The sequence below is a fragment of the Narcine bancroftii genome, chromosome 2 (genome assembly GCF_036971445.1).
Source record: "Narcine bancroftii isolate sNarBan1 chromosome 2, sNarBan1.hap1, whole genome shotgun sequence".
NCBI classification, from domain to species: Eukaryota; Metazoa; Chordata; class Chondrichthyes; order Torpediniformes; family Narcinidae; genus Narcine; species Narcine bancroftii.
This window is the reverse complement of record NC_091470.1, coordinates 338,425,379-338,442,580: the sequence shown is the minus strand read 5'-3', so window position 1 is coordinate 338,442,580 and position 17,202 is coordinate 338,425,379. Positions and strand designations below refer to the sequence as shown.

General features: G+C 40.5%; 1 protein-coding gene across 1 annotated transcript in view; it reads left to right on the top strand.

The window, feature by feature from the left end:
* Positions 1–1,185: 1,185 nt before the first annotated feature.
* The window catches only part of LOC138755721 (corticotropin-releasing factor receptor 2), a 175,541-nt gene continuing 159,524 nt past the window's right edge, over positions 1,186–17,202 (top strand). Inside the window, exons 1-2 of the mRNA XM_069922182.1 lie at positions 1,186–1,303; positions 1,406–1,525. Of these exons, the coding sequence (XP_069778283.1) occupies positions 1,186–1,303; positions 1,406–1,525 (238 nt within the window). The remainder of the gene's footprint in view (positions 1,304–1,405; positions 1,526–17,202) is intronic.

Sequence of the window (17,202 nt, the reverse complement as noted above, 5' to 3'; positions counted from 1 at the left end):
AGAGAGAGAGATGCCAGGTGATACAAAAGAGGGAGAAAAGAGTGAAATGTGTGTGTGTGTGTGAGAGAGAGAGAAAGAGAGAGAGAGATTAAATACAACCAACACTGGATTTGGAGAAATACTGACCCAAATAAGGAAGTTCACGTCAGAAGAAAGTCAGGCAGTAAGAGATCTTTAGAGAATATGAAACAAATATACCGTGTAAAGGACAGAAAGAGAGCGAACTCCTGAGAGTGAGATGCTGAGAGACACCAATTTGCTGATGGAAAATAAGAAAGCAAAACACAAAGATCCTGACCGGGCAAGAGACCGAGATCCTGAGAGAAATGGACACAAAGTGATAGAGAGTCCGAGAGAAAGAGCAACTGGAAGAGAGTAAAAGACGGAGATCCACAACGGGCGGGGGGACACCTCGAAATGTTTCGAGAAAAAATGCCGCCGATGTGAAGCACATCACGAGCGGTAATAATTGAGCAAAAATTATAATTAGTAGACGCAACGTGACAGAGTTGAGAGAAGCTTGAAAGAGAAGGAGTAAAAAAAAAACCCCATATATAAACAGAACAGCGTGAAGGAGGGCAGCAGTAAGAGAGGAGGGGGGGAGGAGGAGGGGGGGAGGAGGGGGGGAGGAGGAGGGGGGGAGGAGGAGGGGGGGAGGAGGAGGGGGGGAGGAGGAGGGGGGGAGGGGAGGAGGGAGGGGAGGAGGGGAGGAGGGGAGGAGGGGGGGAGGGGAGGAGGGGGGGAGGGGAGGAGGGGGGGAGGGGAGGAGGGGGGGAGGGGGGGAGGGGAGGAGGAGGAGGAGGAATCAGCCTGGGAGAGGAAGGTTGGAGAGAGGGACTCATTGGAACATGTGAAGGAGATAGACAGAGATGCAAGAACGTGCGGAAAGGAAAGGGCCAACTGGCTGGCAGAGCGGGGACAAGAGCAGAGATTGAAAGAGAAATTAAAGCATTGAAATGCGAGGGAGTGGCATAGGACAGAAGCAGTAATTTGCAAATGAAGGAGACCCCTCGAAGGAGCGACAGAGTTGATCAGTCGGAAGCAACTGGAGCATTCCCATTGGCCAAAGAGGTGGAGCGAATGTAACGGCTTTAAACCAAGTCGCTTCTTCGCACCTCCACCGGCAGAGAGCCAGGGCAATTGCAAGGATTAAACCCCCTCATGGTCCCGGTTCTAACCTGCACCATGGACTCGACAATCTTCCAGATCATCATCGACGAATTTGACCCCAACTGCAGTCTGTTAGATGCTCTCCGGGACCATTTCTACGAAGTCGAGCAAGTCCCTTTTGTTGATCTGACTGGTATGACAGACCGAACAAGTTGTAGACTTCGAGCTTGCATTTGCTTTTCTCGCTGATGTCCTTTCACATTTTAACTCTGTGTTTTTATATCCTTCTCACAAGGGGTTTATTGCAACTCAACAATCGATGGAATAGGAACTTGCTGGCCGAGAACTACAGCGGGACAGCTTGTGGCGAGACCTTGCCCGGACTTCTTCAACGGGGTCGCGTACAATACTACAAGTAGGAGCTGTTTTAATGCATGTGATTTAGTCATAAATACTTACTCAGATTCTGCTTTGTAAATCGAAGTGATGATTCTTTTGTGACATCAAGACATTCTGCAAACGGCGACTTCAGATTGCAACACGGTAATGTTCGCAATCTATACATTCACTTGGTGGGGTCGTATTTTGTGGTGGTGGAGTTTGAAATTGAGGTGGGGCTGTTAAACTTGAACGAGTTTCGAGTCCGAACGGACACAGGTGATGTGCAGTCTCTTTTGTTTTGGAAAGAGGCAGAATGGTCGGGCTGTTGGTGAGTTGTGTTGGTGGAACCCCATCCTTCCATCCTGATCCCATGCAGCCGTTAATGAAGGAAACGGTCAAGCCCTTTGATCTTCACTCATGAACGGGCGCATTTGATCGGGAACCAGGCAATATCATCTCCAGAGTTGCCACAGCCTTGACTATCATTTTGCCGTGGTCCTACATTTGGTGCTTAGAAACAACATAGTGATGGAGAGAGCTGCCCTTGGGTAAGGCATCTTAACCAATTTGGAGTGATCATTGCCCAGATAACCGGTTTAAAAATACACTGAAAGGAAATGAGAGAGACTTCATTTATTACATCTTTATGATCACTCCAAATTCATTCCTGGAAACAAGCTTCAGAGTAACTTTTACAGAGCTTTTACCTATAACATTGTGGGGGGGGGGGGGGGATCTGCATTGGGTGTATTGCGAAAGACTAGACATTTGGAGTTCATAGAATCCCATCTTGAAAGAGTTGGTACAAACATGCAGGACGAAATGGGCTCACCTGTTTGATAACATTCAACATTCCTTGGAAAGTGTCAGTGTGCCAATTGTAGAAATTTTTGAACTATTCCCAATGTAGAACTGCACTGCTTCCTTTTATATATATTTTTTCTTTGGCTTGGCTTCGCGGACGAAGATTTATGGAGGGGGTAAAAGTCCACGTCAGCTGCAGGCTCGTTTGTGGCTGACAAGTCCGATGCGGGACAGGCAGACACGGTTGCAGCGGCTGCAGGGGAAAATTGGTTGGTTGGGGTTGGGTGTTGGGTTTTTCCTCCTTTGCCTTTTGTCAGTGAGGTGGGCTCTGCGGTCTTCTTCAAAGGAGGTTGCTGCCCGCCAAACTGTGAGGCGCCAAGATGCACGGTTTGAGGCGTTATCAGCCCACTGGCGGTGGTCAATGGGGCAGGCACCAAGAGATTTCTTTAGGCAGTCCTTGTACCTTTTCTTTGGTGCACCTCTGTCACGGTGGCCAGTGGAGAGCTCGCCATATAACACGATCTTGGGAAGGCGATGGTCCTCCATTCTGGAGACGTGACCCATCCAGCGCAGCTGGATCTTCAGCAGCGTGGACTCGATGCTGTCGACCTCTGCCATCTCGAGTATCTGTTTAAATACTGACAAAAATGAACAAAATTGCCCACCAGCTGATGTGGTAAGCCAAAGCTCATCACAAGTCAAGCACAAGGGCGCATTCACAACATGCATTTGGTTAACAATAGTTGACGGCAAATGTTTAATAAACCATTGCCATAAAAAGCGACATTTCAAACCTAAGATACATGGGTGAAAAATTAAAAATTCCCCTCTTCCATATTTAAGGAAAGATTTTGTTTAAATTCATTAATTTATACTTAGAATTATAAAGCTAACAGGAATTCAGTTGTGTCTGAGATCATTAAATTAACCGGGGGAGATATCAGGATCAAAATATAAAATGATTGAGAGAGTCAGGGGAAAGTGAGAACTAATAAAAATGCATCTAACATTGGGGCAGACCAACAAGCCTGGGTGTTTGTAACTGTGATTGTAGTAAAAACACACAGAACTATTGCTTTTCTTACAATGTTGTTTCCATATCATTAAAAAAAGTAAGATAAATATTACATCTCATTTTGCCACTATTTTAAGGGAGAGCGTGGTTTGCATATTATCGGCAAAAAAAATGGGACTATCCCACATACCAAGTTTTAGCAAAGCCTGGAGAAGCTCTTCCGTCAGCTTCAGACTGCATAGGTAGTAATGGATACAAAACTGGTTCTGGTGAATGGTACATTTCGGAACTGTTTCAGATTCTATGGCAAAGAGATTTTATTTTCTACGATAAACTAAGATGCACAGATTACATAATTAATTTCAGCACCCCTTAGATGAGTGATGGAATGGTAGCTCCAGACGAAGAGTTACTCCATCACTCCTTACCAAAGGCAGGCTGAAGTGAAATTTGCAGCATTGTAAAAGTTCAGTCATTTTCATAAGTCTGTTGAAATTATGATGGAGGCAAGATCAGAATCAGAATTAGGTTTATTGCCATGATTTTTTTTTTGTTTGCAGCAGAATTATTGTGCATTAGAGGTGCAAAATTGCTATTAATTATATTTCCATAAATGGACTATTTAAAAATAAATACATTACTGCAGAAGAAGAGAAAAAATAAGTGAGTTGATGTCCATGCTTCATTGTCCATTCAGAAACCTGATGGCAGAGGGGAAGAAAGCTGTTTTTGTAACTGTGATTGTATTAAAAAAACACAGAAATGTTGGAGAAATTCAGCCGGTCTCACAGCATCTATAGGAGGTAAGGACGTTTCAGGCCTGAGCCATTTTTAACTGCTGAGTTTCTTCAACATTTCTGTGTGTATTTTCCTTGTATCATTGTGTGTTCATCTTCAGGTTCCTGTACCTCCTCATCGTAGCCATGAGAAGAGGGCATGGCCTGGCTTGTGAGGGTCCATGATGATGGCGGCTGCTTTCTTGAGGCTCCACCTCTTATAGATTTTCTTAATGGAGTGAAGATGGGGCTGGCCATGTTCACAAATTTCTGTAGCATTTGCACCTTCATACTAGGCAGTGATGCCACCAGTCAGAATGCTCTCCACGATTGGTGACCAGTGGCAGATTAACCATTAGGCTATAGGGAGGGGGGCCCAAGAGCAACAAAATAATGGTTTAATTGCGCGCACGTGTGAGTATTTTTAAGACTTTGTACTGCAGCCGTGAGATCGTGTTTACAATGAGAGCATTATTTTGTCACGGGTTGGCATTAACATGCATGTATACTGGTTAAAGACAAGGAGCAAAGCCTGTTAGAAGATGAATGCCAGTATTGTGCAATCTATAAAATATGATGTTAAATGTTACTTTAGTGAGTCCATGTTTTGCCACTTCCTTACAAATAGCAAGAAAATCAATCAGCAGAAGTTGGCTGTGTTATTCTCCAAGCACAGGTAAGATATCTGTTTAACTGCAAACTGATTTCAAGTGATGACCACGTTTGATTACTCACCAATTTCAGTCAGAATGTAATTACATGAAAGCATTTCGGGACAGGGTTGTTGACACAATTAATGTTCTTCCCTACAAATGTAGTGCTTTGTATATAGTACAATGATGTAAGTTATTTAATGTCATTTTATTCTATTCAGTGAAGGGTGGGGCAGGGGGGCAAGATCAGGGGAGCCTTACTAATGCTCAGCTTAGGGGCCCGGGTGGTAGTTAATCAACCACTGTTGGTGCCATACCAAATCTCTTTAAGCTCCTTACAAAGTCCAACCACTAAACCTGATGACCCTAGGATAGATCTTCAGAGATGCTGACATCCAGGAATTGGAAGTTCTTTACCTTCCCCACTGCTGATCCCATTCCTGAAGTTCACAATCAGTTCCTTAGATTTGTAAAAGTTGAGCGCAAAGTTGCAGTTGTGACAACACTCAACTAGCTGATCCATCTCACTCCTGTATGCTTCCTCATTGCCGTCTGAGATTCTGCTGACAACCGTGGTGTCATTGGTAAATTTGTTGATAGCATTTGAATTGTGCCTAGTAACAGTCATGGATGTAGAGAGAGTAGAGCAGTGGGCTAAACATGTATCCTTGAGGTTTTTCCCTGTGTGGATCATCAATGTGGAGGAAGAGTTGTTACCAATCTGCTAACTGTGGTCTTTCGATGAGAAAGTCAAGGATTCAGAGACCATTAAGCTCAATAGCAAATGTTTGATTTGTATTGAAGCATTAATGTAACTAAGTAGCATTGCAAAGTATTTGCAAATATGCATCAAGAAACAGATGCAGTGAGATGAAAGAAAGATGGCTTTGTGCAAGAAGGCAGGACGACCAGTACAATTGAAGACCACTTTAGGCATCACCAAGAGAATTTCTTATTGAAAATATTATTAAAACATTTGACATTCATTCTATACTAATGTAAAATAACTTAATTTTCTCAAGTTCATTTATCATCCAATTGTACAAGTCTTTTCTTTGGCTTGGCTTCGCGGACGAAGATTTATGGAGGGGATAAAAGTCCACGTCAGCTACAGGCTCGATTGTGGCTGACAAGTCCGACGCGGGACAGGCAGCGGTTGCAGGGGAAAATTGGTTGGTTGGGGTTGGGTGTTGGGTTTTTCCTCCTTTGTCTTTTGTCAGTGAGGTGGGCTCTGCGGTCTTCTTCAAAGGAGGTTGCTGCCCGCCGAACTGTGAGGCGCCAAGATGCACGGTTTGAGGCGATATCAGCCCACTGGCGGTGGTCAATGTGGCAGGCACCAAGAGATTACTTTAGGCAGTCCTTGTACCTCTTCTTTGGTGCACCTCTGTCACGGTGGCCAGTGGAGAGCTCGCCATATAACACGATCTTGGGAAGGCGATGGTCCTCCATTCTGGAGACGTGACCCACCCACCGCAGCTGGATCTTCAGCAGCGTGGACTCGATGCTGTCGGCCTCTGCCATCTCGAGTACTTCGATGTTAGGGATGAAGTCGCTCCAATGAATTTTGAGGATGGAGCGGAGACAACCCAATGAAACAGCATTCTCCGATGTTCAATGAAAAATACGCAAACACACAAACAGACATAACACATGTACTGACCAAAAATACATACCCAGGACAAATATACATAAATAAAAATAAATGACCATAATAAATATGTAGTAGTGTCTTAGATGGTTTGTGCAAGCAGTTCATTTAGTCATTCAGCATGCTCACTGCATGGGAAGAAGCTCTTTGATAGCCTTGTAATTTTACTTTCTATATTTTTCTTTTCCGTAATCTCAGTGCAAATCCATAGGTGTCCATTAATCTTCCATTATCCACCCTAGAGAAAATTCTTAATGCATGAACTTAGACACTAAATTCCAGCATCTACTGTCTCCTATGTGCTTCCACTAATTGACAGAAGACAGTTGAAATGCTGACTTTGTTTGACCTACTAATTATAACAAAGTATCATTTGCATGTTATTTAACACCTGGTTCCAGTCACCTCCTTGGCCATCTGTGGAAGAATTATAGTTTCTAGAATAGCTTCATTCATCACATTAGAATCCATAAGTGAATTTTAAATTTAAATTTAGACATGCAGCAGGGTATCAGATCATTTCAGCCCACGGGCCCATACCACCCAATTACACCCAATTGATCTATGACGCCAGTATATTTTTGAAAGATGAGAGGAAACCGGAGCACCGGAGGAAACTCATGCAGATATGGGGAGAATGTACAAACTCCTTACAGACAATGCCAGATTTGAACCTCGAGCAATGGCTTTGTGCTAACCGCTACACTAACTGTGCTACCCAGGAAGTCTAGAAGTGGAGCAAGTAGTACTGAGGGATTGCTTAAGGAGAAAAGGAAGGACAAAAACACAACTCCATTATGAGGTGTCAGTTGACAGTACTTGCACCTGTGTCATAAGGTTGTTGAATCACATTTCACTCCAGCGACTTTGACATAAAAAGCTGAGCTTTTTATTGAGGCAGTGATGAGGTGATCTCTTTTGGCTAAGATTTTAAATCAAGGCTCTGTACATCGTCTCAGATGGATGTAAGTGTTCCCTGGCACAATTTCAAAGAAGACCAAGGCAGTTCTTTGTGGTTACATGGATAACAAATACACACAAAAATCAGGGAAGACCCGTTGGTCGATCAAGCTGATTTAATCCGTATAGCAACATCCCAGTCATCTCATTGCTTGAGAGGCATGTGACCAATTTACCTTTTGTACCAGGAAGATCATCTGAGTCAGGAGGTATCAGTTGTCCAAGGAACCTTGGAGTTTAGGGGGACATGAGCCAAATTCAGTAAATGGAACAAACTTGGTCTGCATGGACAAGTTGGGGCTAAATGACTGTTTCCTTGCTGTAGAACTCTGAGTGACGAATAATCAATTGTGTGCACTTGGTAATTAGAGGTGTGCTGAACTCTCACAAAGTTGCTCTACTTAAAAGACCACAGTGAACTTTCACTGAGTACTTGCTTGACAGCTTATTCCAGAAGATGATGAGTCTTTATAAAAAGCTTTGCTTCCTGCCATTCAAGATTATTTTATTGTCATGTAATAGTACACAACATATAATATTACACAAAATTGCCTTCTGCCTGCCTTAAGGCAGACAAAGAGTCGCTATTACTGGCACCCTTTAGAGTAAGAATGAAAGAGAAGCAAAAGAGTCAGTGATTGTCCATGGAATTTCCTGGAGGGCTCCCACAGCCTCTGCAAACTGAACAGACTCCTGTCCGATTAATCAGCAATCCAAGCTCCAGATCCAAACTTCAAACATGATCAGGAAGCCTTCAGCGATCAAGGCCTTTCGGGAACCCTTTGTTCATCATCAAATATTATAGAAGTACCTTTCAAATAACCTCATGGCCCTTTGATATGGATAAGCAATGATAATAATGGAAAACAATAAAGTGCCTGGAATCACACTTAGTAAGACACATTCAGCTTAATATTTTTAATACAATAACAAAATAATTTGAATGTCACATTGCAGAACTCCACATTCAATTGCATGCATGCCTTTGAGGTATTGCACAGTTCCTTGTGTTGTCAAATGCATGACAGAACCATCAGGATACAGAGAAAATTGACCCTGACACAATCAGTTCAGCCATGTACTAAAAATACAAAGAGAGACACCTTCACGATCACAAGAAAATATACTACCAAGGTCTAAGGAAACATTTTTAATTCCTGGTAACTGAATAGAAAAGATAACCTTAGAATCATGAATGTGTTTTGTTTTAAGAACTTGAGAGTAACCTTAGAGTTCCATAATAGTGGTCATGGCACATTTGTACTTCCCCCAAACTAGTTGAGAAAAATCAGTCTTGTTTCATTTTCAAAGCAAGCTAATGCCTGCATCGGTGTGAGATAACAAAGAATATCTGAAAACCAAGCTTGCATTGTTGTAAAGAGCTGGATGCCTTATTTGTGAGGGTGTTAACACTGCAATTAATATCCACTGTAATTTGACAGAGCAGGAAAATGATGGCATCAATTAATATGCATTTCTGATTTGATGACAGAACTGCTATTTTGGAGCTTAAGGCTGAAAGGATACCTCTGAACCTTGAAAGAATGAAAATGCTGTCAGCAGCAGGAAAGATCATCCTTTGCTTTCTGTAATGCGGATAATGGAGCCTTTAAACATAAACTGCATGAAGAGAGATTGACCTTGCCAAAAAAAAACCTTTCTGCTGTTTAATGGAACTTACTTGTTTTGTAATAGAAGCTTTGACACTGGCCATCTGAATCTGCATTCTAGTTGCATTTTGCACCCTTGTATTTTGTGAATGGAGTTGATTGTCAATTCATGCTGGACAGAATGGTCTCCCAACACTCTGTGGATCTTTGTAATGTTGGTGCATTGTCGACCATGCTTTTCATACTGAACATGAGCTTTCTGGCATGCTGTTTAATGCACCAAGCATTTTACTGTGCATGCCCATCAGTCTTCTTCTGTAGCTTGCACCATTAAAGCTCACTTTGAGTTCTTCACTGATTTATTACCAATCAGGAAGATAGGTTGGAGGCTCTTGTGTAAATGGTAGGGAAATTGTTAGAGAAAATTCTAAAGGATAGAATTTACATATTTTTGGAGGAGCAGGGTCTGATCACTAGCATGGCTTTGTACGGGGGAAATTGTATCTCTCTAATTTGATTGATTTTTTTTGAGGAGATAACTGAAGGCAGAATGGTAGATATTCTCTGCATGAAATTTAACAAGATGTGGCATGGTTGGCTGGACTAGAAGATCAAGGCACATAGGACCCAAACTAAGCTGACTAATTAAAACCAATATAAATGAAGCAGAAATTAGAGGTGGGGGAGGGGTGATTTTTTTTGACTGGAAATGGTACCGTGGGGATCAATAGTTCGGTATATTTATTGGTAACTAAGATGTAAATGTATAAAGGATGATTAGTTTGTATGACCATGACATAAAAATTGCAGGTATTTTGGACAAACAACAAGATTGACAAATTGTTCAACAAAATATAGATCAGATACAAAATTGGGCAGAGCATTGGCAGATGAAGTTTAGTCCTAGTTTTACAATATAGAATAGGCTCTTTAGCCTATCTAGTCCATGCCAACCAAGTTGTCTACTTAAACTAGACCCTTTTGTTTTGATGTGGCTTTAAGTTATTTTTAATCTCAATCTGTGTGAAGTGGTACATTTTGGGAAGTAAATAGGGGCAGTAAATGGCAGAGCACTAAGAAATTGGTTAGTGCAATGCCTTTACCATGCTGTCTGTAAGGAGTTTGTACTTTCTCCATATGGGGCTCTGGTTTCCTCCCTCCATTCAAAAAACATACCGGTGGTGTAGGTTAATGGGGTGTCAATTGGGCGGCATGGACTCGTGGGCAAAATTGGCTTGTTACCATGCTATCTAAATTTAAAATTTGAAAATAAATATTGAAAAACAAAGTGAATATATGGTATATCAGAGGAGGTGGCATGATCTCAACCGCTCAATGTCTCTGAAGGTACTTTCTAGTTCATACCCAGGACAAATGTCGCTTGTACCAAAATGCAGTAATAGAGGTTGTTTTGTGAGCAGACCAATTAGACATCTCATACATAATACAAGAAGAAATGATGCAGAACAAGTGTGCAGGGTAATAGAGTTAGATCAGTTGTTATGGAGCAAAAGCACATAGTTTTACTAATTTGGGGTTCATTCAGGTGTCTGATAATGGTAGGAAAGGAACTGTCCTTGAACCTGATGGTACACAAGCTGATACTTGTGAAACTTCTTTCTGATTGGAAGGAAATAAAGAGAGTACAACTGTAGTGGGATGAGTATTTTAATATGTTGGCTGCTTTTCCAAGGTAGCATGTGGTAGATGGAGTGAATGCAGGAAGGGAGGGGAGTGGGGGGGAGGGGGGGTTTATGTGCAATAGTTACAATGTTAAGAGATGCAGTGACATGCCAAATTTCCTCAGACTTCTAAGGAAGTGGAGGTATTGGTGTGCTTTCTCAGCCATTGTTCTAACATGGGTAGACCAGGACAAGTCTCTGGAGATGTTCTCCTTTAGGAACCTAAAGCTGTTTACCCTCACCACCTCAGTATCATGGATGTAGTTCTGGATAGTGAGCTCCATTACTCTTCCAGAAGTCTATAACCAGCTCCTTTGTCTTTCTGACAAAGAGGGAGAGGTTATTGTCATGGAAGCACGAGTCCTTCTATTTCTCTTCTATACTGTCTATAATGATAATGGCATCTGTGAATTGATGGATCAAGTTGGAGATATATTTGGCCATGCAGTGTACAGGCAGAATTGCAGAGGGTTGAGTACATAGCCTGGCAGTGCCTGATATTGAGGTTGATCTTGGAAGAGGTGCCATCACCAATCCTCACTGAATGTGGCCTGTGGGATAGAAATTCATGGATCCTAATGCAAGGTCAGGTCATATAGCTTGGGGATTAGTTTGTCTGATGCTATTAGTGGAAGGCGGAGTTATACTCCATTGATAGTAGTTTGATGTTTCTTGATGCCCAGCTGTTCAAAATATGAGTGTAAGATCAGGGAGATGGCACCTATATTGTTTTGGGTCAAAGGAACTGGAGTGAGCAAATGTTGGCTGGTACGCTGGAGTTAATGTGAGCTATGACGCAAACTCTTGTAGTACTTCATGATGGTTGATGTGAGAGCCACAGGTCAACAGGCATTTAGACCTGTCACTACATTCTTCTTTGGCACCGAGTTGACAGTCACTCTGATAATGAACAGAGAAGTTGAAGATGTCTAACCAGGCATTGCAGGTTCACCCTCTGATGGTTGATCTGATATAGGCAGAAGTGACTGTGGGTGCAGGAGTGCTCAAGGAAGGAGAGGTATATTCCATTAGCTCATTGGCTTCTGGTTCACAGCGAGCATAGAATGCTTTTAAAATTTTCAGGAGGGACGTATTGTTGTTTCTTATTCTGCCTGGTTTTGGTATGTAGCCTGTGGTGACTTGTGTGCCCTGCCATAAGCTCCTGGTATCTGTGAGGTTCATCTGGAACTCCATCTGTCACTTTACAGCCCATTTTTCCGAGCTGGTCCAGATCTTGCTGTACACTTTGAAAGCCTTCCTTGCTGTCTTCCAATCTTAATGACATATGCAAATTTGCGATCCCATTTATCACATTATCAGGCAGATCATTGACGTGGATGACAAACAACGATGAACTCTGCATCAATCCCTGAGGCACACCACTTATCATAGTCCTCCAGTCAGAAAGACACCATCTGACCTTTCTCAACCTTTCCAGCTGTATTTTAACAAGCTAAAAACATAATGTACTCAAGGTTCCTGAAGACGAATGGGTGGATTTTAGTTGACAGTTCATTTTAATGGCCAAAAGATAAAATAGTCCAAATCTCGTGAGCGTTAATGAGTAACCATTCATAAATCTGTAGGGAAGGTGGTATCTTGGGTCACTTTATTAACAATAAAATGGGGTCATACACATTTGGAAGACTGATTTAAACTCAGTCAATGCTGTGCCATTTTCCCTTGGCTTGGGTAATGCCTAGATATGCAATTAATCCAACCCCAGTCACTAAATCCAGCAACATGAGGCTCCCTTTCACTGACTCTGAACTCTCTTTAGCTCAGAACCCACTATATCAATGTCTTTGTGTCTCTAGGATTGGAATGAGCAACACCACCAACAAACCTCAAAATTGCTCCATCTGGTCAAATGCCCAAGAAGGGAACATAAAGCTCTTATATTCCTGCATGTTGAGGATGTTGGCCGGGTGGATATTATTCCTATTAATATCCCAGCACACACAATTAATTTTGCCAAGAAATTGCAAAGTATTATTATTTTGTTAAAGTAAACCTGGTAAATTTAAAGGGTTCGTGGAAATTGGGGTCCAGTGGAGTGTGAGAACTAGAGCCCTGGTAAGTTTCAGAGGAGCATTGGAAATGTCATCTGTGAGCCAAATCCCGAATAGATGGTATTTCAAAATACAGTAAAAACCCATTTTATTTGGAATTCAAGCAACTGGCAAAAAAAAAATCACAGAAAATAAATTTGTAAAAATATGTAAGTTTAAAATTGGCACGCCTCACCATTAGTTCCCCAACCATGAAGCACACAATCTCGAGCAACTAAAAAATTACACTTAATTGGCATCTACCAATTCCCACAGGTGTCAGATACCAGGGGTTTTACTGTAGTCAGAAGCAGGTTATTAGACCTTTACTGAATTGCCCTTTGGCAATGGTTTACTCATCTCACACCTTCCAACCTATAAAGTCGGTCAGCTGTTGAGTGGCAAACGGATGAATAAAAAATGGAGATCCAGAAGGGCTGACACACCACAGCATCATCAGATTCTTTGGCCTTTTTCAGTTCCCCAATTCACACGTGACAAGCGTTAATTTAAATTAGATTTTAAGGTTAGACATACAGCATGGTAACAGGCCATTTTGGCCCACGAGTTCATATCATCCAGTTTATGCCCAATTAACCTACATCCCCTGTACATTTTGACCTGATGGAGGAAACCGGGGCCCCCAGGGAAAGCCCATGCATACACAAACAACGTGGGCCATGTACAAAAGCCCATGTACAAACAGCGTGGGATTCAAACCCCAGTCCCATTCGTTGGTTCTGTCAAGGTGTTGTGCTAATTGCTATGCCAACAGTAAGTATCGGGATTACATTTCAACAGGACTTGACTTAATCCTTCTGTGATCTAGTAAAAAAAGTACAAAAAGAGTGTTTGCCATTTCGTCCTGATTAAATATTCATTCTCGTGACTTGCCTGCAAAATTCTATGGTACTAATCTAACAATATAATTGCTGAAAAGAAAAATCAAATCTGTGTTCCTGCTGCTAATTTTTACCCAATCAATCGCACTGGAAATCATGCATTTGGATTTTAGCTGTGAAAAGACTCCTGTTGATTGGGAATCCTTTCACCTCTCTCACAATCAGCCCTCCTCTTGTGCCCTCCGTAATGTCTGGGGAAAAAACAAAAACGCTTCTTTCCTTTATTTGCCTTGTGCTCCACAGTTTTAAAATTGTAATCAAACAATGCACATGAGATTAAAGTCCACATTCCAGATTTTATTCAAAATTATTAGTGTACATTTTAGTTTGACCAAAAATCGAAATTACAGCACTTTTTATATATAGTCCGCCCATTTCAGGACACTAAAATGTTTGGGACATTTGGGATGTTTGTGATTACTCAGGTATGTTTAATTGCTTCATTGGTGCAAGTATAAGAGAGCTAGGCTTGCCTCTAAGTTTTTAATTACCTTTGGAGTCTGTAGATGCCATCTTTCTGCATGAGGACCAGAGTTGTGCCAATGAAAGTCAATGAAGCCATTATGAGGCAGAAAAACAAGAATAAAACATCGGCCAAATCTTAGGATTATCAAAATCAACTGTGTGGAACATCGATAAGAGGAAAAAGCATGGGGGGCGTGGAAAGATGGCGTAGGGAACAGACGTGCCTTCCAGACCTCTCCTGACTCTGATTTATTGTTTTGTCTTTAAGTGCCCGTTAAAGTTCTTTTAAAAGTTTATAAATAATAAGAGGTGTTGGATTAGTGCCTAATGGTTTATATGCAAAAAAAAAGGTAAAAGAAAACATCAACAGACTGTTAAAAAACTACATTTTCCGAAATTGTCTGAGCCTACTTGTTTACAAGAAGCCAGGACTCAGCGTAGAATGGATCCAGAGGAAGACGTACAGAGTTCGGCATTGAAGCTCTGTTTTAAGCCGGTGAGGCTCTCTGAAGGTCGCACTCAACAGCTTTCAGAACAAAGGGCTGGACGGGTGCCAGTATTTCACACAACGGCCACTGTGAGTGCTGTTACTGAGACTTTGACAGTTGAATCAGCTGGGGCGCCACCAGCTGGAGAGTTAAAGAGCTGTCATTCGACTGCTACAGTGGTGGCGCTGCAAAATGCATCTTCAATTACAACAGTTTTTCCAGACATCAATTCAGTGAAGATGATTAAAGAGATTTGGCTTAAAGATAACCCTGATCTTCAGTCTCCTGGCATTGCTGGGGGGACTTTGAGAGGGATTTTTATACGAAGTCAAACTGCTAGAAAAGATACTAAATTAAGGGAAGGGACAGAAGATCCCGTGGTCTCTAAGGAACAGCAAGACCCCATTATGCCTGAATCTACTTCTGTTGAAATGTCTGTTAAGGATCTTGAAGATAAGATATATACTGTATCGAGTCACTTAGCTAATTTTGTGAACCTGTTTATTTCCAAGATTAATGCGATGGCGGAAGTCATTAATGGAGCTTTTAAGCTTGAAACCATTGAAAGATTTGAAATGTGTGATCAAGGTTTAGTCGATGCACAGGATCAACTGCAAGATGAAAATAGAATAATTGAAACAATGCAGATCCAAAATAAAAATTTAGCAAAAAAGGTTGATTATTTGGAGAATCAATCTAGATGGAACAACGTGAAAATTGTTGGTTTGCCAGAAGGCATAGAAGGACCAGATCCAAGAAAATTTTTTACTGAATGGATTCCACGAGTGTTAGGACAGGATAAATTCCCTGAAGGTTTAATACTGGAGCGTGCTCATAGAGTTTTAAGAAGAAAATCTTTTTCAGGACAGAATCCAAGATCTGTTTTGATCTGTTGTTTAAATTATTGTGACAGAGAGACAATTTTATGTACGGCTATTAGAAATGCCCAGCAAAATAGATCTCCTTTGATGGTTCAGAATAATCCTGTTTTCTTCTATCAAGATTTGAGTCAAGAAATTATGTTTCAACGACACAAATTTAATTCTGTGATAGAATGGTTGTGGAAAACAAGACATAAGGCAACATTCAGGTATTCTGCGGTACTGAAGATTTTTTAGGATGGAAATTAGCCAAAGTTCTTTGACAATCCTAAAGAGGTTATGGACTTAGCTCAGTCTCTACCAATCATGCAGTTTCAGGAATGATGTAGTCCTTAAAGGTCTCCAAAGAGAGTAGAGATGTAAGGTGGGATCCAGTTTTTTAAAAGAAATGGAAGCAATGGTGACCGAAGTGGTAACGTTGATTTTAAAAAATTAATCTTTTATCTTTTTTTTTGAGAAGAGTTTAAGTAGTTTAAATAATGATGATAGTTTAATGAAATGGGAGTTGGGAGAGGGAACTGGGTGGGCACTAGTTTCCAGAAGTCATCAGCTACCTGTGAGTTATCTCACACCCAATATTTTGGGGGAGTTACTGCTTTGGGCAGTTTAACAGGAGGTAGTTGTGACCTCAAACCTGTTTTTTTTTTCTTTTTAATTTTTGGGTTAAGAAGTGAAGGTTTTTTTAATTATTTTTTAAAAATAAATATTTTTTTTAACTCTTTTTGTTTTCTGATTGTAATTGAGAGGGAATTAGGTGGGTTTTTTTCTCTCCTTTTTTTCCCCTTTTGTTTGGGGTTTTTTTTTCTCTTTTTCTCTCTTTTTTAAGAGGATGATGTCACAGAAGATAATAAGTTAAAAATTGAGGATGTTGAATTAGATGAAGAGGAAGATGAGGGGAAAGGTGATAAGAAGAAAAAGAAGAAAATTAAGTACAAATACATTGAGGGAGAAGAGTTTAATAAAATTAAGTTAATTTCGATAGAGAATTTTGAAGATGTTATTAATGAAGAATATGGAGAATTTTATAAGAGTTTGAACTTTTTTCTTTTTTTTTCTTTTTTTATATATAAGGGGAGGGGAAGGGAATAAAAAGTTTATCTGATTGTTTTTCTAAGGGATGTTTTTGTTCTCTCGATGAATTATAAAGGAAACTTGGTATTAATGGAAATTCTGTATTTATGTATTATTAATTATGATTTTTTGTATAATAGATATGTGGTTGATATATGATTTTAATATTTGAACTTAGTTTTAAAGTGGATTTCATTTGTTAAATACATGTATTATATTTGATTTAAATATATGTTTAAGGGTATTATTTTAGTATTGATATTTTTTTTGTTGTTAGTAATTTTTTTGTTGTTAAGTTTTATCCTTTTTTTGTAAGTGGGGTTTGTTCTATTTTATTTACAACATTGTTAATTAATTCTTCACTCTTTATTTTGGGGGGGAGGGTTGGACTAATTTTAAATTAGATGATTAATGTTGTGTTATAATTATTGGGGGGGTTAATTTGTGTAGTTTAATGATGTAGTATTCTAATTTTTATTATCTTATTTTTTATTATTTCTTTAAATGTAATTTTTATTTTATTCATGTCATAAAATTTTAAATAAAGTTTAAAAAAAAAAGAAGAAAAAGCATACTGGTGAGCTCAGTATTTGTAGGCCAAGGAAGACCTCGACAGCAAGTGACAAGAATGCTCGTCATGATGGAAGAAAAATTCTGAAATGCATGTCCAACAGATCAGAAACACACTTCAGAACATAGGTGTGC